The 24,849-nt window shown below is 38.9% G+C and overlaps 1 protein-coding gene across 1 annotated transcript in view; it reads left to right on the top strand.

Annotated features, from left to right (window-relative positions):
- Positions 1 to 24,849, top strand: part of OXCT1 (3-oxoacid CoA-transferase 1) — a 90,897-nt gene that overhangs the window by 41,334 nt on the left and 24,714 nt on the right. Inside the window, exons 8-13 of the mRNA XM_082497967.1 lie at positions 6,437 to 6,544; positions 9,221 to 9,332; positions 9,793 to 9,887; positions 10,536 to 10,584; positions 13,945 to 14,017; positions 14,777 to 14,852. Of these exons, the coding sequence (XP_082354093.1) occupies positions 6,437 to 6,544; positions 9,221 to 9,332; positions 9,793 to 9,887; positions 10,536 to 10,584; positions 13,945 to 14,017; positions 14,777 to 14,852 (513 nt within the window). The remainder of the gene's footprint in view (positions 1 to 6,436; positions 6,545 to 9,220; positions 9,333 to 9,792; positions 9,888 to 10,535; positions 10,585 to 13,944; positions 14,018 to 14,776; positions 14,853 to 24,849) is intronic.

Genomic DNA, 24,849 nt, shown 5'->3' with positions numbered 1-24,849 from the left:
CATTTCTCACTTTCGCTTTTGAATGCATACAGAATTATATAGACCCACTTGTGCAAATTGTCAAACAAGCAATTCCGTCAATTTTATGGAGTATCTTCAGTAACCAATAATAGTTAATAGATTTTGCTTTTTTCTTCATTATCTACTTTATGAACATCTTGATGAAAAACCTGCCAGTTTCAGTTTATACCTACGGAATACATTTTTACAGTACGTATTTATAGGCACGGTTGATAGTAGGCATTTTTTATTAAAGTAGCTATTCTTTTATAAAATCACTTCTCTTGTGATTTCAGTGAGTCTGCCTAAAGGGGGGGTGGGGTTGATAAAACTGCCCAGTTATTAGAAAAAAAAATAAGGTGAAAATACATTGTTTTGAGAATGTTATTTTCTTAGGATTATTCCTTTGAGAAATTTCAGTATCTTCTGACTTTGAACATGATCTTGAAACTTAAGAATATCATGTATCCTGGCTGTGCTAAAATGGGGCTAGCTTAAAAATTTCTGAAGTGTAGTTCTATGTATATGACAGAACTTTTTCAGAGGCTGGGGGTTAAATTCTTCATATTCTTTCATGCATGCACACAGCTTTACATATAGATAGCTTTTGCAGATGATCAAGTGTGCTTCCTCTTTTCTTTGCAGTTGTTATCCCAGAACGGCTATGCGTGAGTACCTAGAGCAGGTAATTTAGTGCCGTCTGTTTTCTTCTTTGCTCTCAGCAGTACAGCATGGAGGAAGAGGTTAGATGGGTGGAACAGAAAGGGATGGTTAAAGGAGACAGGTATCAGGTGCAGAGAAGTCTGAGAGAAAAGATTAAGCCTGAGGCAACTAGAAGTGGAGGTAATTGAGGAGATTTAGAACAGAGAAAACAAAGGTGAAATGAGTATAATCTAGCAGGGGCTCCTAAGTTATGAGGATCTGTAGCCACATGGCGAAAAACCTGGAGACAACCAAGGAGATCGATGTCAGTTTTGCTTCCCCAATGACCAGATATGACATACTGGCAACATACTTCAGTGTTTTTCTCTGCGGTGTTCACAGAGGATAACAGTCTACTAGAAACCAGGAAAAAATATAAAGGTACATAGCATCTTCATTGGTATGGAACAGGCAAGTAAAGAACAGCTGCGTGCTATTCCTGTATTGTGAAGAGAAGGAAGCATACAGTGAAATTACAAGAGATAATGAGAAATGTTTTTCATACTAGTTAAATTGTAGAAATGCAATGAGTGTTTTGGGTTCCAAGAAGACTATTAGACAAGTTCATGGTCCATCAGAAGTTATGACGCAAAGTGGTCTATGTTCAGCCTCTGACCAAGGATGTCCTTAAACTGTGTGTTTCAAGAAGCTGGGAGAATATAACCAATATAACCTAAAGTACCATGCTGCCTTTTAAGGTCCTGTTCTTTGACAAGAATGAGGGTTACCAGACTAAATGGACCTTCAGTGTGACCCAGATCAGTCTCATTAGGCTAAAAGTTCTCTAATAAATCTGAACTTTACAGATTTTTACTGTTCCCCTGCCCCCTCAGTATGCTTATGAAGACATGAAGTCCAAGTCTGACATGAGCATAATGTGGTGATTATTGACCAAGATGTGCCTTTATCAGGCTACTTGGTAATTGATTGCTTTTTAAAGTTGTAAAATTCTCCTCTTCAGAATGGCTACTGACTGACTGTCATTTCATTACTATGGGAGTTTGTCCCAAGTAGACATTTCATGATCTGGCTGATATTAGCATCAGAAAAGGATGGAACTGAACTCATCTCCCTTCGTGCAGGCGGAACTGAGTAAATATTAACTTGCTTTGCTCTTTCCTGTGACCCAGTAAGTTTGTATAATATGTTCTTAATTTCCAGTGACCTGTTTTCAGAGTGTATTCCACTGGTTTACAGTATCAAAACTTTTCATTAAATTCAGTCTAAACAATTAAAATTAAGACTGACCTTTTTTTTTTTTTTTTTTACTGTTTGTCATTAACCGTGGTGAATGATTTGTCCTGGTTTGACCACAACATGATTGATCACAGTTTCTGTGATCTTGAATGAACCAGACACATACAATATTTCTCGTAGCCCTTATTGTGGGTTTCTTGTACATTTTTTTAACTTCTTATGATTGTATACATTTTTCACTGAATTCTCCAGTGACATCCTGACTCTTACAGTAGTGAACTGAAGAAATGCTCCAATGAGTTTGTCTTGAGCATCTAAAAGGCTAAATCTGATTTCATTCTTATGTTGTTTTGGATGTTGGACCAGTTGTAATGTTTTATTCTACTTGTGTTCTGCTGGTTATTTTTATTATTTCAGTTTGAGGAACTGAGGTGTACTAGGATAATTAAGATACTGATAGAGAGATTTAAATAAACCCAGTTTAAAAATAAGCTATGTAAAAATGCATAGGTTTGGTTAAGCACTCTCTCTCCCCCAGTCTCTTTCTCTCTCACCCACCTACAGGCTCATTTCACAGAATCACAGAATCATCAGAGTTGGAAGGGACCTCTAGAGATCATCTAGTCCAACTCCCCTGCTAAAGCAGGATTGCCCAGAGCACATTACTCAGGACTGCATCCAGGCGGGGCTTGAAAATCTCCAGAGAAGGGGACTCCACAGCCTCCCAGGGCAGCCTGTGCCAGTGCTCTGTTACCCTCAATTTGTGATATTTTTTTTTTCCCATAATAAGGTATTATGTTGTCATTTCTGGTTATAGCTTAGTTTTATGAAAACCAAGATTTAAAATTAAAACAGCTGAAAATATTTCATGCATCATAAAGGGCCTAACTAGGCTGCAGAAATAGATTAAAAGGTAAATGGTCAAAGGAGCAACCTTTTTATTTTCAAGTGTTTTGGCATGAGTAGTTGTGTTGTTGTAATTTCATTGCCAATTTTTGGTCAAGAAACCAGATTTTTTTATCTTTCTTACTGGAAGTCCATAACCTTTGAGGTTTCCTTTCTGTCTCTGGAAGCCTTCGGAAATTCTCAGATAAAACTGTAGAAGAGTAGCCGAATTTCCATGAGCAAAAATAAATCAAACTACTTTAAAAATGGAAAAGTAGATGTAAATTACGGAAGGAAGTGATATTGTGAAATAAGTGACCATTGATTCTATGAGTGCTGATACCAAAAGGAATGGCAGAAGGCTCTTGTGAATCATAGCGGAGAACAGCTTTTATGTTCTGGGTGTACTTGCAGATAAACCAGTATTCAGAAATGATTGAATTTATTCATTCTGCTCCCATTGTCAGCAATCAGACAAGATTTGCAAGAACATTTATACCCAGGAAGAAAAGCAGTACTGTGAAACTCTTGAAACAATTAAAAGATTTTTGAATTGTGCATCAGAGCCTTCTGAGAAGAGGGAACTCAGCCCATATGGTCTCTTGAAGTTATTCTTTGGCTTTACCTATGTAGCAAAGATGTCAACCTTTTCTATCTCCTAGCATGTTCGTCAAGTTAAGATTTAAAATGAATACATGGATCAAGGCAATCTAAATGGTAGCAAAGTATTTTGATTTGCTAATTAAAAAAAGTGCAGGAGCTGGTCTGCCCTAATTATTTTCCTCTTTATGCTTTGCCAGACTTTGTGTCTCTTGGGTGGGATGCCATATGATGATTTTTGATGTTTACAGTGATTCTTCTGTACGTGACAAAAGAAAGCCTGAGATAAGGTACGTAGAGAGAAGGAAGAACAGAAGGATAGATAAGATGGAGAGCAGAACAGGAAGAAAACTCACACACATCCTTTTAATTATTAATACAAGTGCTGTCCTGCATGTCTGCAGGTGATTAAGGCTTAGGCTGTGGATGTGTTACAGAAAAGACTCATAAAGGAATATGAAACCTGAAGGCAAGTGAATATGCCCAGCTATGGTACTATTTATTTTTGCATTATTATTCTTATCTAGAAAGATGCGTGGGTTATGTCTTGCAGTGGTCACAGAAAGTTAAGTTGCTGATTCCCATAGCCATCAGATTTTCGTTGGCACAGCTTCATCTGTGGTAGCAGTGCTGGCAGTACTGATGGAGGCTGCTGGCAGCCCATCTACAATGTCTCAGCTGGAGTATCATCTACTTCCTTGTGAGCAGAGTTGGGAGAGAGAGTTGGAGCAATCAGATGACATTTCTACGTCCTCTGTGCAAATTCATTCCTTTTCATATAAGCATGCTGATTAATTTCCCCTGCAGAACTGGATGATATATATTCTTGCAGGCGTTACATGCAAATTTTTAATACCTTTTCAAAATTCCATTTTATTGCTATGTGGATATTTTAACATACTTAATTTTAACTAAATTTGGTGCTTATTGCACATAATGGTAGAACATGGAACATGTTGTGAAACACCAGTAAGAGTAGTGGGGGGACTGCCTGTGAACACAAAGGTATTCCAGTCTGCAGGGTTCCTTAGGCTTGTCTGAAATCCCTAGGACAGAATACATACTGTCTGTGTTATGTTCATATAGGATGATATACTGAAATAATAAATAATTATGTTGATGGTTCTTGTGAGGAAAAGCTATCACGCTGACTGCTGTTTCCAGAGAGACAAAATACTAACCAGTTAAGGGAATGGGGTGACTAATAACAAAATTCAACAGTTTATTGTTGGATAAATCATTTATTCTGTGTATTCTACGGGGGGAGAGGTACAGTGTGTCAAGCTTTCTGACAGCATAATTCTGTTGAAGTTGGTTGAATTGTGCCAGCAAAGATTTTGGTTTTATAATCTCAGCTGCTGCAGCAAATAAATGTAGTTCTTTATGAGAAAGTTCAAATCAGTAGCAATTAGTATTCCCCAAGCCTAGTTTTCCACCTCATAAGTGCAGGCAAAGGTAATTAGAAAAGGTGAATTCGAGAATTTTGCTGGTAGCAGATCATCTGCTTATGTGTGTCTTCACTGAAAAGTCTTTATCTCCTGTTTCTCCTTCCCTTTGAGCACATTCTGATAGTAGTCACTGCAGTAAGACAGTGTGCTTCAGCTGTGTGCTTCAGGGTGGTTTCATTGTACCCTGTGTTTGACTTGGTCTCTACATTAATTTTAAAACTCATGTATAAAATAATAAAGTGAGATGGGGCATGGATGCGATTGGACCATTTTTTCATAAGTATAGTAGTCTGAATTTTTTAAACGTTGATTTTATTGTCAAGGACATTTTATTGATAAGGACTTTCTGGATGTGTGATTCTGTTCTCTGAATACTGAGGTTGGTGTCACTGTGCCTGTTATTGCCTCTTCCTTACCACCTTTGCCTTACGAATTTCGCAACGTATCTCTTCCTGTCTGTTTAACCCAGGACTTTTTTAGGGATCATCTGAAACTGATCCTGTGGTCTTTAGATTGTTAATTTTTCCCCTCCCTCTTCTGCTTTTAGGGTGGATTTGTTTGTTTATTGTCACACTGCAAGGCACAGTAGGAAGGTAATTGTCTATCAGATGTACTATAGATTTTATTATTGATCACATTGTGCAGTAACAGTAGGATGTCAAATTGAATTTTAAGCTCTTTAATGTTGCTTCACCGGTGATGGCTGCTAAGTGATGTACCCCTACTGATATGTCATACCCTGGGACTTGTTTTGGGGTTCTTGGACTTTGGATATTCCTGAAAGTTTAACTAGTTCTTGGCGATAAAGCAATTTGAAAACTATTTAATTTCTTTTTCAGTATATTGTTTCAGATCTTGTCTTTAACCTGTTGCTTTAACATTACACATACATGTAACAGTAGTGTCTGTTTTGTGGCAGAGTGTGATGTGCTGTCTATGCCTGAGATTCCTCAGGGAAAGCACCAGACATCACTGAAGGTCTGTGCTGCGGGCGTCTGGCCATAGCAGGGTCTCCGGCTAGACCAACCTGAATTCAGACATAGCAGGAAGGAATACCCCAATGTCTGTGGTGTTCCAAATAGGTGACATTTAAAATATACTATCTGTGGATCAGTGCCAGTCTTCACATCTTTCTTGCAATCGATTATTACAGTTCAAACGTTTTCAATTTTATTTTTGAGTACGCTATGGAGAAACTTCAATCCAGCTTCTGTGCTTGTATCCTTAAAATTCATACTTCTGCTTTGTACTTTGACATTTTGTTACCAGCATACTGTTTCCTTCTGTTTGGATGGAAATTATTTGTAGGTACAAATAACTCTGATCTAACTGTACATGGTATATTTCTTCAAGGTGGTTGTACAAACTGGGCTGTTAAAACATAAACTACTTTGAATTTGTATGTAGAAATATCCTTTGAAAGAAGAGCAACGATATAAGTATCTAAAATAGCCCGTTTTAAAGGGTGTTCTATATTTTGTCCCATTCCTTAGTTTTCTTGATTTGATCCACCGTGTATTTAATATTTGAAACATCATTGCTAATAAAATCTCTCATTGAATACTTTTTTCTAAATATTTTCACTTTCCCTTTTCACTCTGTAGGTGGAAGAAATTGTTGATATAGGAGCATTTGCCCCAGAAGACATTCATGTTCCAAAAATCTATGTTGATCGCCTGATACAAGGAGAGAAGTTTGAGAAGAGAATTGAAGTAAGTGGCTGAGCTTTTTGGTCACAATGTATTTCAGTTTGGGGTGTGTTTTAGAATTCACATGGGTTTTGCTCTAGACACCAAGTATTAGAACTGAGAAAACAGTGTGAGAAAGACCTGTCAAGTTTTGCTAAGTACTGGAGCTTAGGTAGGTACTTTGGTAGTTAGTAATTAGGTGGGGACCTGAGAATTACTGAACTTGTACCTCAGCCTCTCTTGTTCAGTTCCTGAATACTTTAGAGCAACTGCCTGTAGTCTTGGATGGCTTTAACGCAGTTGAGAATTTGGTGGAAAATGCTACTTCATTATCCTTCCTTCTCTCAGTTAACCTTCTGTAGACACAACAAGGGGAACACCTAGACTGAGAGCTGACTTTGATTAGATACTTACTTTTCTACTGGAGAGCTTTTGTCTCATGTAGAGCCAGTCTCAGCCCCTTTTGTGCCGTGTATTGAATTCTGTTACATTGCAAAGTTCCTGGAACTTTTCTTTCCTTTTCTTTAATCGGGAACTTTTTTGGCCAGTGGCATTTCTGGTCTGAATAAAAGATGTCAATAGCTATTAAAAATTGCAGCAATAGTATTCCATCACTGAAAACATCTAAGAAAATTATGATTATGTAATTGTTCTTCTTTGTTTCTGTGGCTTTGCCTCGCTCAAGTTATGTCCCTGTGTTCATTTTGGTGATGTGACAATGCTCTTAAAGTGCAATTGAAAATTCTGTATTTCTCCTGTGTCTCCATACTGTGGAGGTGGGAATTATTCAAAATGTCATCAGAAGAGCTGGTGGAGGGGGAGATACATGACACAAGGAAAAAAACATCTTGAAAAAAAAGGTGCAGCAAGGAATTGTAATAATTAAACTTTGATTACTAAAATCAAGTCACAGAGTCCTAGAAAGTCATACAAGGCCTTTTCTCTGAGTAAACTCTTTTATGAATGTTAAGGTTAAAAAGCTTTTTTTTTTTTCCATTCCATCTGTTCCTTCTGCAAAAGCATATTGCATGTTTTTGAGTATTTGACTGGAAACAGATGTGTCAAACCTCTTTTCTTTTTCTTTATTCTTTCTTTGGGCGTGTTGTGATAGACTCTAATTAAAGGCCTGTTTTCTTTTTCTGAATGGATGCAATATCTCACAGAAAAGTTTTCAGCTTTCATGAGAGAAATCCATTTTACAATTTTTAAACTGGTATTCTTATTGCACTTTGCTAGTGATGACTGACAAAGAGGTAACTCTGTCCAGGGAAGACTTTTCTACAAAACCACCTGATTTTCTTTAGCTTGTCTACATAAGTGAATACACCTACCTAGTCAACTGCCCCCTTCCCTGTATGCTTAAGAAGTAAAGGTGTGTAGCGGCAGGGGGGAAGCTACAATAAACTGCACAGCAAAGTTGTAACAGAGATTAATTTGGTTTGTGTAATTTTGTAATTCTGGCAGTGGCGCCTCTCATTAATAGAAGTATAGGAAGGAAATGGCAGATTTATTTATTCTTCTAGAAAAGATTACGTATGAGTGGAGTGGCTGTACACAGGAAAGTGTTCAGTATGATAAGTGGTAAGAAGGGAGATGAGGAATAAAGAGAAGCTAGGCTGTCATAACTCTTACTGTCTTTAAATAGCAGTTCTTGCCTAATTTGACTCAGACATGGTCCCTTTAGTGCAAGTTGTACTTTCTATCCAATCTTCTTTTTGCTACAGAGAAACCCTCTGTGGTTCTTCTGACTTTTCCCATAACTTGCAAGTGAAGCAATTCTAGGGAAAATAGCCAAGGCATAAAAAGAGAGTTGCTGGGAAGTTCAAGAGGGTTGATACTGTTTCTGACTGCCTGAGAGGAAAGTGACTCCCAACATAAGGAAAAAAGACAGTGCAAAAATTCTTTTCTGGTGATGAAAAGTAACAGAGGATAATTTTGCCTGATGGGTTTGTTATAGCCTGAAGTAGGAGAGGATGTGAAGACATATTGGGGTGCAGGACATGAGGTTGCCCAGAGCAGTTTTATATGCATGGGAGAGATGTGCAAATAACATAATCTGTGTAAACAATAATTTACAAAATGGTTCTGTAAACTTCTTGAATGTCATGCCATTTTGACCTACATGTGATTTAGAAAGCGTGGACTTAAGGCCAGGAAATCTAAGGAAACAAGTTCAGGCAGATTTATGCAAGATTACACAGATTTGTGATTGAAAACTTGGTTGCTCAGCTCTCAGTATCTTCAGATGACTGGCATTTGTCCATCTCATGCATATAAATCTAGAATAGCACTATTGAATTAAAATAATGCAGAAAGAGAGCAATGTTTGTGTTTCAGGCTGACATTTTACAAGTTTATTTAGGTATCTCCGTGCAAATGAATCTCAGACTTGCTAGCATTTGCACTAATGCTTGGTGCTTTCTTAACTAGTTGTCTATGTATCACACATTCTCTCAGCCTTTGCAATAAAGACAAAGAAAAAAGATTTTTCTCTAAGGCTATCATTGGGGATATTTGATGACTCCATTGGCTTAGATAAGCTTGAACTGATAGAAAAAAAGGTTGTTTTTTGTAGAAGATGGATAAATAACATTCTTCTTAGACCAAATATGACAGTGCAATCACAAATCAGCCTTTTGTGTCTTGACAAGCAAGAATCTGGATTCTAATCTGTTCTTATGATTGCTACTTCTTTTGCAGCGCTTATCAGTCCGAAAGCCTGAAGACTCAAAAGCCAAACAAAAACAAGGAGACAATGTGAGGGAGAGGATCATCAGACGGGCTGCCTTAGAGTTTGAGGATGGCATGTATGGTATCCTTCAGCTGTGCTGTAAGTTAAAGTGACGACTCACAAGAATAACAGCAGCAGCTGTTTTGTTTAAGATAGGTTAATTACTATGCTCATTGTCTTTCCCAGAGCCTGGGATTCTCTCATTTTATTAACACCCTTTTGAAATAGATGGGATGTTAAGGCATCGGGTACCTAGAGTTTTTATGTTGAATGTTTTGCAAGAATTTATTGAAAAAGTTACATATGTTGGAAATGAAATTTACTTGCACTGTGGTTTTTTTATCATGTAAGGTATTTGACAGAATGCAGTTGGACAGTCCAAATGGCAAAATAATTCATCACAAATGTGAGCCATCTAACTAAAAATGAAAGTGAGTGTGAAGTGAACAGTTCTAATCTGATCATAGTACAATGATAACTTTTTTTAATTTACCGGTTTGCCGTATGTGTTCCTGTTTATGCCTTAACCTACTGTGTTCAGCTAATCTGGGTATTGGAATCCCACTGTTGGCCAGTAACTTCATCAGTCCAGACATAACTGTTCATTTACAGAGTGAAAATGGAGTCCTGGGTTTGGTAAGAGTATATCTTGGTCACTTACTGCGGTGTTATGTACCTTGCAGTGCATGGGGTTTTATTCCCCACCCACCCCCAACCTGATTCTAATTTTACTAAAAAACATACTCAAATATATGCCATATTGCATGATCAGAAAATTCTCATTATAGTGAAGGGAAGTTTTTAAGGAAGTGCTCATTTCAGGATTATAGTGCTACTTTGCTAAGTATGTTCTTAAGTACATGTTTTGCTGGAAGGAGTCAGAACCTTCAGTAGTTTGCAAGACCAAGCCTTGTAAGCCTTAGCAAACATAGTTTTAAATAAAGCTTAAAGTGAATATTATTTTCACTGTCATATGGCTTTATGAAGTTGCACCTGCATACCCTTTTCTGGAAAATGTCTGCCATTCAAACCAAACAAAACCCCCACTTCCTGGTTATTTAGTAATTCTAACAGCTTTTAACAGTGTGTCCATCAGTCCTGATATGTTAGTTGATGGAAATTGTGGCTTGTATTGTCGGGGTGTTGTTCTGCTAAAGATAAAAAAAAATACGTGTCTGTGAAGATCTGTTTTCAGTAATAAGCATTAGAAATACTAAAGCAGTTATGAATTGTATCTCAAAAGTATTTTAATATAAAGCTGACATATGTCTGTGTTGTTGTCAGGGTCCTTATCCACTTGAAAATGAAGTAGATCCAGACCTGATTAATGCAGGTAAAATCTTTTAAATAAATGTAATTTATGGAAAATTATTATTCATTGTTAATCTAAAAAATTCATTTGATTCACTATTTGAACTGAGACTCCTGTTTTATTTACATACAAATATTAATGTACATGTCTTCTTTTAAGTGAAGACTGGTTTTGATCAATGGAGATGTTTAATATTCTAGTTAGACAGTTAGAATGCTTTGGTGCATTTTAGTAGCTACTGAAGGAAACCCTCCTCCAGGCCAGGCATTAAAGGGTCAAATCTTCCTTTTCAGAAGTGACATTGTTTTGTGAATCTTATATGCGAATATGGATTTTTTTTTTTTTTCCTGCTGCTTTTCACCTTGTGTCTTCTAGAAAATGGTTTATTTATATTTGGGACATGTTTTAAACCGTCTTATGTATAATGGCCTGGTTTATGCCTGGCTAGTGAGTTGCCAGGAATGCAACTTGTTTGCATTTGGAGGAGAGCGGTAGCCAGGGCAGGGGGACAGGCCTCCCATACCTGGACCTGGGGCACTGGAGGGCTCTGCTGCAGGAGCCTTTTCCACTTTAGGGGGAAAATGCCAGTCACCACATGATTTTTTTTTGCCCAGCGCTTTTGGGGCATTTCACCTCAGAAGCAGCTAAGCAGTCTGAAAACTTACACTTTTTACGGTTTAGTGAGTCTGTCCAATTTCTGTTTTCTTCATGGAAAGTTGTGCATGCATCCGTTCTCTGTTTCTCTGTAAAATTACACCTATATATTGCATTCTGACAAACAGAAGTAGGCCTTGGCACCTTACAAATTCACATTGATATTAAGATATAGGTTGTAGACCCATAGCTGACATCTTAGAGTTGATTTTTTTCATACGGAAAACCTATGCATTTTATATTTTTTGTTTATGTATACATATGCATACATACACATATATGTATGGGTACATACGTATTTGTCTATACAGACAGTACCTTTCTCAGCTTTAGCAAGTACGATTAAACTCTGAAAAGACCAAGGAGATTAAGCACTGACATCAAACAAGCTTTTAATTTAGTATCAGGTACAGTCCAGCAGTTGTTCACTGACTTGAAACATTTGCTACCTGGCTTGACTAATTATACTGCTATGTTATTGCCCCTGTTTCAGTATTATATTTTAAATGAGGAGTTATTTAAGACCATCTTCTGATTTGAAATAAGAACTTATTAAGGAATTGAGTCCAGAATTTCACCAGTAGCTAGGTAACTGTTGTGATACACTCTATCAAGGAAAATGTCAGAGGCATGAGAGAGGTGTGTTAATGCTTGAACTGAAATTGATGTGCTTTTTTTAAAAAAAAAATATTGAAGGTGTCATTGGAAGGAAAATATTATTTAAAATAAAAAACACTATAAAAGGTGAAATTACATGCATGCATATTAGAATTTAAGTTCTAATATGGATGCATTAGAAATGAACATGTTAAGACAGTGACGATGGAAAAAATATCCAAGAACTTGATAAATACTCTGAAAAATCACTGTGGTTTTATGTAGATGTCAAGATGACCTTGAATTGTTGTTTATGGTTGATAAATATTTTTGAAGATATAATCTTGCAAGGATGAAGCTAACATAAGAGGTTAGAATGCAACATGGAAATCAGATTATTCTAGTATTGGTATTTCAGTGTTAAGCACCTTCACATCTTCCTCTGAAGCAACAGTAGACAGAACACAGGATAGGTGAACCTCAGCTCCCCCACCAAAATTATTATCGCTGTCATTGTTGAAGTACACAAAAGCTGCTGAATCCCTCTGACACTTAGTTGGATTAAAACCATTCTAGGTGCTTTCTAGCCAAATTTAAAGAAATGTGAAGAAAATAGAATCCAAACCGCAAAGGAATAGGATTTAATTCTGTTCGCATGTATAAACTGGAATGGTACAGTATCAGCCCCCAAAGTCCACATTTTCAAAATGCAGTCTCAGTTTGGGCTTTTGCTAATTTTTGGTCTGCGAATGTAATTCTATTTGTCTGAAATATGGGGGGAATTTTGTCCCATTTCCTGAATGTCTCACATGAAGTTTATCTTCACTGTAACTGAAAGGTAGACTGTCTTAGAGCAGAAATATTTACAAGTGCTGGCTTCCTGAGAACATTTTCAAGTGGGTAATACAGTGCTCTTGCTACAGTTATTCTGTGATCCTCAGCCTGTGCCTCTTTCTTCTCAGCATTGCATTAGCTTTTGCTTTATCCCAGGGTTCTCACTCCATGTTGCTGCTTGTAGGCTGTGTTGTCTCTTCTGCTCCATTGGGAAAGACAATTCAGGCAGTCTCAGTGGGTCTGGATGTTTGCATGGTAAATTCTTGGGATCAGACTGCAAGACCGCTTGTATGACCTTAATTCTGTACTATTTTGTGTCAAAATTTAATTTCGATACAATGTCTTGGCACATAATACACATAAAGGGGACTCAATAAATTAAAACAGGTAACTTTGATCTCTATTTTAACTTTCCTACAGTGTTTCCTTCCCTTTTCCCATCCTCTTAGTTAATTCATTGTGTCTTTTCCCCTATGTTCTGGAAAATGTATAATGATGTCTCATTCTTCTTCCCCTTTCTTGTTACAGTGACTTTTTCTTCACAGTGTCATCTGGTGCTGAAGTCTTTTGTGTTTTGGGGTTTTTTTTTCTTTCTGTTTTCCCCTGCTTAGTTTATAATTACACCTTCAGCTGTGTTTCTTACACCTTTCCAGAGGCACTCTGTACCCATGGTTGTTGTTTAGACTTATTCAAAGTGGTGGCAGAAGAGGAAAGAGAGGGCTCTGGACAGACTCAAGATAAGATACTTCCATGTGTGCTCCTTTGCTTGACCCAAGCACTGTGCATAGAACAGTACAGCACACAGAAGCGCATTTTCTTGTACACTTTAACAATGCAAGAGTAGACTAGATCTGTGATTTATTTTTCTGTATTCTACATCATTATCACTCCAGACTATTCAATCTGGTCTACTTACTCTTCTCCAACCCCTCTGTCTCCTTAAGGTGCTCTTTCTCTGTATCGCAGGAGAGATACCTTTTACTTTCTCTGTGGATAAAGCAGAAAGTTGAAGTCCACAGAGGTTTCTTAACCTCTGGTGTCAGTGACTTCTTGCCTGGAACTGCTGGTGATCAAAGAGTGGGCAATCCTGTCATTAGAAACTGTAACAAACTGCTTCATAACTCGTTATGACTTTTAAGGTTTACATGTGACTAGTAAGTGTTATCAGGTCCATAGCTGTACAGAATCCAAAGGAATTTGATAAAAAAACCCCAACCTTATTTCTTGGTTAATAGCTGTGACTTTGTTTGCCAGAGAGACAAAATACATACATACTATAGCTTATTTCTTTTACAGGTAAGGAGACAGTCACTGTTCTTCCAGGTTCTTCCTATTTCTCTAGCGATGAATCATTTGCAATGATAAGAGGGTACGTAACAACACAAATCCTGATCTTTTGAAACATGAAAATAATAAACTGAGTCAGTGACTGAACTCATTAGTAATTCTTTGAAATATGGTTAGCATTTAACAACCTGTAAAATGATCATGGACTTAATCAGGGATGGTTTACAGAGGATTAGGTCTAGCAATTGGAAAAACACTGTAACTAGTAGATACTGTAGTGATGTTCATGTCTACCACCACCTGGCCATATATAAACACATTTGTGTTTTAACAACTACTTTTTGGTCATTTCCAAGTATCTAATCTGTACTTGCACTCTGTATACTCTCTTTGCTCAGCTTGCAGCTATGATCCTCATTCCACCTCCCTAATGGAAATTCACCGTCTGCACCTGTTTTTTGTTTGTTTTTCGGGAAGGAGGTTGGATGCAAACAAACACTAAATCCTAATGGCTCTGAAAAGATAATGAGCACATGTAAATATGTGAAGGAGTGCACTTAGAAGTATGAGTTCAGAGCTGATTGACTGTGCATGCAATTAACCAAAACCAGACAAAAGTAATATCATTTCTGAGGCTCAGTAGGCAGACAGAAAAATTTGCATTAGCAGTACATCTAGAGGAGAAAAAAAACCCCAACTACACGTGTGACAAAATGGTTGCTACCTCTGTGGTATGCCACTGTCTTTATATTGATGTAATGAGAATGTGAACAAAAGCTTGTTAAGATCTGTGGGCTGTTACTTGAACATGATATGCTAATTACACACTTTCTGTTGCCAGAGGCCATGTCGATTTGACAATGCTTGGAGCTATGCAGGTGTCTAAGTACGGTGACCTGGCCAACTGGATGATTCCTGTAAGTAGGTGTTTGCACTACTGTCAGTGCACTGTATTTAGGATAATATAAATGTAGCTGAGGGTCAGGCAAAGGAGAAAAGGTCTGAAGCGGAATGGTGGTTGTAAAGCTCAAAGCATTAAAATAGAGAATATGTGTAGCTTTAAGGTTAACGCACTTTCTTGTGTACTGCTGGCACCAAGCAATCAGTTATCAGGAGTGAGCCCTCTAAAATTATGCTTGTGCTAAGCATTGTGAGAAGCTAAACGATTTATGTAAGCCTTTTTCCTTCCTCTTGGGTCTATGCCTTTCAAATATCGCCTTTTTTTGCTGAGGACTGATGCTTTTTCTTGAGAGTGACAACTCTTCTACCTGGAGCAAGAACTTGAAGGAAGGTGTAAAATAGCATGTAGCTCATTACATTATAAAAAGGTCTGCATTATTTTTCTCAGTGTTGCTGTCAAAGGATCACAGCATTGCGATTTTGAATACATCTAGAAGGAAACAATAATGCTCTATTTACCTGAATAGTCCTACCATAAAAATAAAAGTTAATCCCAGTATTATTTAAGCAGCTGATGACATTAAGCCATTCTTTGAACACATTTTATGTTTTAACATGAAGCAACATACAGATTTTTCCCTTGGTTTACAAGTGTGATATTTTCAACGGCTTTCAATATGGTACTTTCTGATGTGGTCTAAAAACAAATTTTCTTTTAAGCCTGGTTTAAGGTAATGAGGCATATTTCTATGTCTGGGTAGTGCTAAAGGTCTCAGAAATGTCTTTGAAAACTGAAAGCTGGGTGGAGGAGGTAAAAAACCCAAGTGAATGTCCTGTCTCTTAGAGGAGCGTTAGTTGAGCCCAGCAGTCTGTGTGGCTTCTCCAGCAGGCCTGTGAGCGCACCAGTCATGGGGCGGTGGCTGGAGCATAAGCTGCTTTTAGTGAGAGGGGACAAAGACAGGGTCTGTACAGGCAGATGTGGGAGGAAGGGTTATCTGAAGGGCAATTCCAGGTGTCTGTGTGAGTGCTTGTAGGGAATGTGAAGGGGTTATGGATAGGTTGGAATATGGCACATAGCAGAGAAATCCTTAAGAAAACAGTCTTCCTTGGATGTTCTCACAGCACAACCTGGGTTTATGGTCACACAACTGAGAACAGAAGGACTAGTTCTGGCTAGATCTTTGCAGTCCCCACGGATAAAAGTGCTAGCTTTTTCAAGACTCTCTTCTACTTGCACTGTCATCCAGTTAATATTGTGAAAAATGGTTTCTGAAAATAAATGCTGCTGTTAGCGCATCACTCTGGGATCCTGGGTGTGCTCTTCTGTTGCTATTTTATGTCTTTTGATAGTATAACTCTGTGTTTTAAACATAATCTGATGGTCACATATACTGTAGGAGTCCAGGTATGACGTGCATTAAGGTAATACTGGTTAGCTTTGCATTATCCAATTACAATATATTTTTTTTTGTCTTGAGTTACAAGAACTTGCCACTAGACTTCAAAATAATGAAACCAGCCTCTATGGAGGAACCCCCACACACTTTGAAATTTAAGGGATAAATCAAATTACGTTTTTAACCTTAGGTTTGCTGTTTGAGCCATGGAAAAAGTACGATAGTGTAAGTTTTCAAGGATTTGAAACCACAGGTAACTAAAATTGGTGTTCATCTGATTTATCCATGGCTCTGTATCTCAAAGGTCTAAGTCACCCAAATACTAATTGTGTATTTTAAATAGCTAACTTTAAAAAAGGTACATTTAGTAAACTGTATTTTTTTTTTCAGATGATTGACGTAAATAAATGTAAGTAATCTACACTGTCAGTCCAGTACTGCAGGTATACGTCACTGAGAAGCTGAGTGGGATGTTTTTTCCTTCATGTCGTTCTGAGAACTACTCTTTTCTTTTACTGGATGAGGTAGCTCACTTTTTGTGAAAGCAATGCCTTCACTAACTTGTGGTGGCTGTGATGTCTCATACAAGTAGAAATTACTTGCTTATATAGTGGCTTTTAAAAAGGATTATAAATTATTACGTCTCTGTCAAAATATTGAAGATGGATTAGAAAAAAGAAGTTATAAATAATTTTGTAAATAGTACTTAGCGATTTTCTTATAGGGACAGTTCAAGATTATTTCAATCTATACATCTTTTTATTTCAATTATCAGTTTAATACCCAGCTTTGTTTAGCTGCATTGCCTTAAACTGTCATTCTCTTTATACTTTTGCAAGATGAAAGTCACTGTTTAAACGTATCCCTAGACTACCCTTTATACTCAAGAGTACATAACTCCTGAGATTTTCTTCTTTGATTTTTGAGAGTCGTGGATGTCATCTACCTTGACTTTAGCAAGGCTTTTGACACTGTCTCCCATGACATCCTCATTAGGAAGCTGAGGAAGTATGGGCTAGATGAGGTGACAGCGAGGTGGATTGAGAGTTGGCTGCGGGACAGAACTCAGAGGGCTGTGATCAGTGGCACAGAGTCTAGTTGGAGGCCTGTAACCAGTGGTGTCCCCCAGGGGTCAATACTTGGTCCAATTTTGTTTAATATATTCATTTATGACCTGGATGAGGGGACAGAGTGTATCCTCAGCAAGTTTGCTGATGATACCAAACTGGGTGGGGTGGCTGACACCCCAGAGGGCCGTGCTGCCGTCCAGCGTGACCTGGACAGGTTGGAGAGCTGGGCAGAGAAGAACCTAATGAGGTTCAACAAAAGCAAGTGCAAGGTCCTGCACCTGGGGAGGAAGAATGCTAGGCACCAGTATAGGTTAGGGGCGGACCTGCTGGGAAGTAGCTCTGAGGAGAAGGATCTGGGGGTTGTGGTAGACAGTAAATTATCCATGGCCCAGTAATGTGCCCTTGTCGCCAAAAAGGCCAATGGAATCCTGGGCTGCATAGGGAAGAGTGTGGCCAGTAGGTCGAGGGAGGTCATTCTCCCCCTCTACTCTGCACTGGTGAGGCCACAACTGGAATACTGTGTCCAGTTTTGGGCTCCCCAGTTCAAGAGGGACAGGGAACTGCTGGAGCGAGTCCAGCGAAGGGCAACTAAGATGATTAAGGGCTTGGAGCATCTGCCTTATGAGGAAAGGCTGAGGGAGCTGGGACTCTTTAGCCTGGAGAAGAGAAGGCTGAGGGGAGACCTTATTATGGCGTACAAGTATCTAAAGGGTGGTTGAAGGAGGATGAAGCCAGGCTCTTTTCAATGGTTCCCAGTGACAGGACGAGGGGCAATGGGCACAAGTTAGTACACAGGAAGTTCCGTTCAAATACACGGAAACACTTCTTTACGGTTCAGGTGACAGAGCACCGGCACAGGCTGCCCCGGGAGGCTGTGGAGTCCCCTTCTCTGGAGATTTTCAAGACCCACCTGGATGCAGTCCTGAGTAATGTGCTCTGGGCAATCCTGCTTTAGCAGGGGAGTTGGACTAGATGATCTCTAGAGGTCCCTTCCAACTCTGAAAATTCTGTGATTCTTTCTCCTTTGGTCCTGCAAAAGCAGTGTTAAATTTTCCTGCACCTGGTAAAGCTTTCTGTGTACTCAAGGAGTTTCTGAAAGGCCTATTAGAAAGCAGAAGAGTGTGGATTGAATTTTAGGTAGGAGGAATTGTTTTGTTTGTGTTTACGTTGCTTTTGTAAACTGAAGCAGCAAGAGAATTATTCTTCAAAATACCCAAGTGAACAAGTAAGAAATAGTTTCCTACTCTAAAGTATTCCTAGTAAACCAGCAAAAATGTACCTCTAGTGATAGTTCACAAAGCTGAAATGTTTGAAAAAAAGCACTCCTGAATCATCAGTGGATAGATTTTAATGCCAAAAAAATCACAGTAATTTCAACTGACCATATTGGTATGTCAAGATACAAAATTTCATGCAGTTACATCTGTGCTGAATCTAAAAACTGTGCACTGGACTGTTCTTGAAAAGCAGTGTTATGAGCTGAAGCAATTTACCACTTGTTTTCTTACTTGGTTTCATTTTACTTGGGGTGGGTTTTTTGTTTTCTTTTTTTAAAAGAAGCCCATTGTGCTATATTGTCAGTTTTATTTTTATTTTGACCTCCGCTCCCATTGGCTCTTCCTAGGACTTTCTTACTGTGTTCAAAGCTTTTTAGCAAGCAGGGCTTGTTACTCATTATAGTATTTGTAAATAAAGTTACAGGACTTGTTCTTTTTAAATTAAAACTTGCAATTAAAGTCAACATGTGTTGCCATTTTCTTATGCCAACTTTTGTTGTTTTCCATAATTTTGTCTTTTTGATGTTTGACAAAATTATTCATGCTTAGCAAGCATTTTCTAAACTTGATAAACTACATGTGTTTATATTTCATACAACAAAGTATGTTTTGATGTTGTTTAAGTATTGAATCAAAAAGTAATTTTTTCCTCGGGGTACATAATATAGTTCTCTTTCTCTAAAGAGGTGAAAATTCAACTTGTGTTGTATTTAGGTAAACTTCAAAATCAAGGTATTTTCCGCAGTATATTTAGTTGACTCTCTAGAGCTTGTTTGATTCGTGTTAGCATTAGTTTCCAAAGATATGTCACAATTGGAGACTGTCAGAACTATTTTTGTAGTATTTTCAACTTGCTAGTAACATCTGTGTTGAAGCAAAACATTTAACAGTCTGAACTGCTTCCAAGAACTCTACTTTAGCTTTTATCCTGGACTTAGACGAACAAAAGCACAGCATTCACAGACACTGCAGGCACAAATAACACTTACAATACCACACTGTGCTTTCAGGGTCTAAGTAACACTCACTTTTCCAGTAGCTTTGTGTACTTTTTACTTTCTGAATACTTTTTGCCATATAGAAGTTAAACTCATTTTTCTGATCATGATGTTGAAATTCTTTCACTGACAGTTTTTGTGACTTGTATTTCAAGACCTGAACTATCAAAAGATGAAGCAAACATTTTACATTAATAATACAGATTCATTTACAAGCATATTTCTTGAAACATTGAAGCTTAGTTTGCATTCTAAGTTTTTCTCAAAACTGCAGACTTACATATTCCTTCCTTCAGTGCTTTATGTTCTCTAGAAGATGCTGATTTTAGTTTTGCGTCCATATCAAGAGCATTATTTTCCATATCTGGAATTGCTTATTTTGCTTCTGAAGATGCCTCTCTATTCTGTTCAGCCCCAAATTTATGAATAATAGGTACATTCTCAAAACAGGAAAGTATAAATTACAACTTTGGGTAGCTTTTATTTGTCTTTTTGTTACTTTTAAGGTGTACCTTTCTACTAGCATATGCCACATGGGTCCCTGTGACTTTTTGCTGTCCTCACGTGCTACTCTTACTAACCTTTGGCTGTCTGCAAATTTATTTTGCAGTGAGTTTGTATTTACTTATGAGTAAATATGCCTGATGACACACACATTAAACCCAGCCAGGAGCCTTTCCAATCAGCAGTCATTTCCCTTTGGTTACTTTGTTTCGAGATCTGTTGTTCAGATGATTCTTAATCTGCTTTACTGATGTGTTATTACTCTTCTACAGTACAGATTTTTAAAATGGGATTAACCAGCATGTAGGCATTGAGAACCTCCTGCTTTTCCTGTAACTAAGATATGTTATCATCATTCATGTTAAGTTGAATTATGAGCAAGATGCACCTTTTTTATCACAAGATTTGTGTGGGCTGATAGAAAGATCGACTTTGCTGGAAGCTCATAGTGTAAGGAAACTTTAAGCTGTATTTTATTGTAATATTTTTCACTTAGCTTTGCATTTAGGTTTGGTTTAAGTATTTATTGTACACTGTAGCTTTTGGGTTCTTGGTTTGGTGGTATTCACCATTATTTCAGAGGCAAGTAATAACTCTAAATTTCATGTTTTGAGTACGTATCATCATGAAGCTATCCTTTCTGTCCCATAAAAGCTTGATAACACTTGAGGGGTAGTGCATGCATGTGTGTATTTACTTGCACTTATTATTAGGAACTAAGCTGAGGAAGGCTCATCGCAATTAGTACAACCCTTTCTTCGCTCTTATCTTCTAATTTCTAATGGAGAGGAAAATCCCGTGAGTAAAGGAAGAAGAGGGTGAGAATATTTGAAGCACATGCCATAAACAGTGCTGTTTGCTTAGGTAGGAGTTACTTCCTAAACACTGTCATTTACTGATAGTTTTACTCCATTAAGCACTACTACTTAATGGATTTTTGTCTTCCTCCCTTTGGTATTTCTCCAGCTAACAAGAGGGTTTCTAGTGAGGGAAGGGAGAAGGAGGTGGCAAAATTCTGAGGAGCCCCTGGAAACAGAGTGCAGCTGGGAGAGTGTGACCAAGAGAGGTGGAAGAGAAACGCTGAGGTCACAGCCATGGAACAGGGCAGACAGGCCAGAGCAAATGGGAGCCCATGGCTTCTGGAAGCTACTGGGTGGAGCCACATTTCCCTTTGTGAATGAAGGACACGGTATCTGACTTACCTGTATCTTTCAAGCTACTGTCAGAAATTGCTACTGGCAAGTCTGCTTCACTGCATCTTTGGAGCAGCAGCACAAGCATGCACTGTCATAGAAGTCCTGGCTCCTGTGGCAGTTTAAATTGTCTCTCTTGGGATTTTAAAAATTGTGGGATTGACTGCACATCTCCCTGCCTGTACTTGCTTTGTTTGCAGTTCCTTTCTACTGATGACTTTTTGAGACTCTCAGAATAGAAGCATTTTATGAAACAGTTCCTGCTGCCCTTCTGGTGGCTACACCTTACTACAAAGTGCTGCATTATTTTCTACAGCCTCTCTAATGGAAGGTACATGACTCTGGTTGCCGTTGTGACATGAATCAGAGGTTGGGCAATCGTCAAAACAAAACGCCAGAACTTCTGAAATGTTCCCCTGTGACACCAGGGCCTCCGACATCTTAATATGCATTTTTTAACATCCCTTAGCCATTAAACAGCACTAATAATATAACTACTGATATGGCTGGCATGCTGTAACAGCAGAAAAAACATTGAACCAGTGGTGGAGGAGCCCAGCAGCTGGATGTTGATGAATCTGAAAGAGCAAAATGGATGAAATGTGTGACATCACTCTCCAGTAGGCAGAAACTCAGTAGATGTGAGAAGTAAAACTATGAAGTTTATCATTTATGAGAGGGAACATACTTGGGATGACTACAAGGAGGTGTTGAGGTTATGCAGAGAGAAAATTAGAAGGGCAAAGCCCAACTAGAACTTAATCTGGCTACTGCTGTAAAAGGCAATAAAAAAAATGTTTCTATAAATACATTAACAACAAAAGGAGGGCTAAGAAGACTCTCCATCCTCTTTTGGATGGAGGGGAAATGTAGTGACAAAGGCTGAGGAAAAGGCTGAGGTACTTAATGCCTTCTTTGCCTCAGTCTTTAATTGTAAGACCAATTGTTCTCGGGGTACCCAGCCCCTGAGCTGGAAGAGAGAATCAGGGAGCAGAACAAAGCCCCCATAATCCAAGGGGAAATGTTTAGCGACTTGCTACACTACTTAGACACACACAAGCTTATGGGGCTGGGTGGGATCCACCCAAGGGTACGTGCTGAGGGAGCTGGTGGAAGTACTTACCAAGCCACTTTCCATCATTTATCAGCAGTCCTGACTCACCAGGGAGGTCCCAGTTGACTGGAGGTTAGAAAATGTGATGCCCATCTACAAGAGGGGCTGGAAGGAGGATATGGGGAACTACAGGCCTGTCAGTCTGACCTCAGTGCTGAGGAAGGTTACGGAGCAGATCATCTTGAATGCCACCACATGGCACATACAGGACAACCAGGTGATCAGGCCCAGTCAGCAGGGGATTATGAAAGGCATGTCCTGCTTGACAAACCTGATCACCTTCTATGACAAGATGACCCACTTAGTGGATGAGGGAAAGGCTTTGGATGTTGTTTACCTGGACTTTAGTAAAGCCTTTGACACCATTTCCCACATCATCCTCCTGGAGAAACTGGCTGCTCATGGCTTGGATGTTGGTACTCTTTGCTGGGTAAAAAAACTGGCTAGTTGGCTAGGACCAAAGAGTTGTGATGAATGGACTTAAATCTTTTCTCTGGTCACAAGTGGTGTTCCCCAGGACTCACTATTGGGTCCAGTTCTGTTTAATATCTTTATTAATGATCTGGAGGAGGGGGTCGGGTGCACCCTCAGTAAGTTTGCAGATGACACCAAGTTGGGTGGAAGTGTTGAGGGTAGGAAGGCTGTACAGAGGCATCTGGACAGGCTGGATCAATGGCCTGAGGCCAGTGGTATGAGATTCAACAAGTGCCAGGTCCTGCACTTGGGTCACAACAACGCCATGCAGAGCTACAGGCTTTGGGAAGAGTGGCTGGAAAGCTTCCTGGCAGAAAAGGACCTGGAGGTGTTGGTTGACAGCTGCCTGAAGATGAGCCAGCAGTGTGCCCATGTGGCCAAGAAGGCCTGTAGCATCCTGGCTTGTATCAGAAATAGCGTGGCCAGCAGAACTAGGGAAGTGATTGTCCCCCTGTACTCAGCACTGGTGAGGCCACACCTCAAATACTGTGTTCCATTTTGGGCCCCTCACTACAAGAAAGACATTGAGATGCTGGAGCGTGTCCAGAGAAGGGCAACAAAGCTGGTGAAGGGCCCAGAGCACAAGTCTTATGAGGAGCGGCTGAGGGAACTGGGGTTGTTTATCCTGGAGAAAAGGAGACTGAGGGGAGACCTTATCGCTCTCTACAGCTACCTGAAAGGAGGTTGTAGCGAGGCGGGGGTCGGTCTCTTCTCCTAAGTAACAAAGGATAGAACAAGAGAAAACAGCCTCAGGTTGAGCCAGGGGAGGTTCAGATTGGGCATTAGGAAAAATTTCTTCACCAAAAGGGCTGTCAAGCATTGGACCAGGCTCTCCAGGGAAGTGGATGAGTCACCATCCCTGGAGGTACTTAAAAGACGTGTAGATGTGGCACTTAGGGACGTGGTTTAGTGGTGGACTTGGCAGTGTTAGGTTAATGGTTGGACTCAATGATCTTCAAAGTGTTCTCCAACCTAAATGATTCTGTGATTCAGGATGAAGGCTGAGGTGCTCAGCATCTTTGCCTTACACTTCAGTGGTGTGGTCTCTTATGGCTAGTGGTAGAATTTGGGGAGGGTGGGTAGTACCCCTTGCAGAAGAGGACTGAGGACTGATTAAGTAACATAGAGACACGTATAAGTCCACAAGGGCAGACAGCATACATCTAAAGGTGCCAAAAAAGATGGTAAATTCCTAAACCACCAGGCTCAACGCCTAGTTGGCCAGCAGTTCGGTTAACAAGCAGCAGCCTCAGGGATGATGCTGGGACCAATACTATTTAACATCTCTGTTCCCTACAAACAATATAAACCAAATACAATTTTGAGCAAGAAAATTAACTGTAGCTTTGTATATTCTTCTGCTGGAGTATAAAATTATTGTTTTGATAGCTAAGGTAATGCAATTAGAGGGCTGAGGAAGAGGGTGATGTAATTTGTACAGGGTGATGCAATTTGGATACATAAATCTAGATTATTCTTGGCACAAATAAATAAAAAATCCTCGAATTTTAGAAGTAGCAGCCTTAATTTTTAAGGCTGTAACTTGGAGTAGCCAAACCTAAAGGATTAAAGCCTTAATAATGAGATAAATGGAAAGAAAACGATACAAAAATTCTAAGATTTGTTAAAGAAGATTATCTGAAAGGAAGTCATGAGGAAACCCAATTAAAATTTAGTAATAAATCTTTTAATTTACTATCTGTAGGGGTCAGTATAACCTAAAATGTTCAGAATATGATTTTTTACATTATTGGTAGTTTTTCTATAGACCGTCAAAACAGTGCAAAATATGTCCTTTGGACACTTTGACCATGAGTTGACCTGCATGTTCATTGGTAGAGACATTTTAAAATGGAAGTAAACTGGCAAAGGCCAGCTGAGTATGTAACTGTGTATTTTTCTGGTTTTGGTTTTGTTTTTAATTATTATTTGTGACAGCAGAGGGCTCCACAGCAAGAGCTTTTCTGACTTGAAATTATAATTTTTA

This window comes from Vanellus vanellus (assembly GCF_965231255.1).
Source record: "Vanellus vanellus genome assembly, chromosome: Z".
Lineage (NCBI taxonomy): Eukaryota > Metazoa > Chordata > Aves > Charadriiformes > Charadriidae > Vanellus > Vanellus vanellus.
The sequence above is the reverse complement of the archived record's forward strand: the minus strand, read 5'-3'. Positions and strand labels throughout refer to the sequence as shown.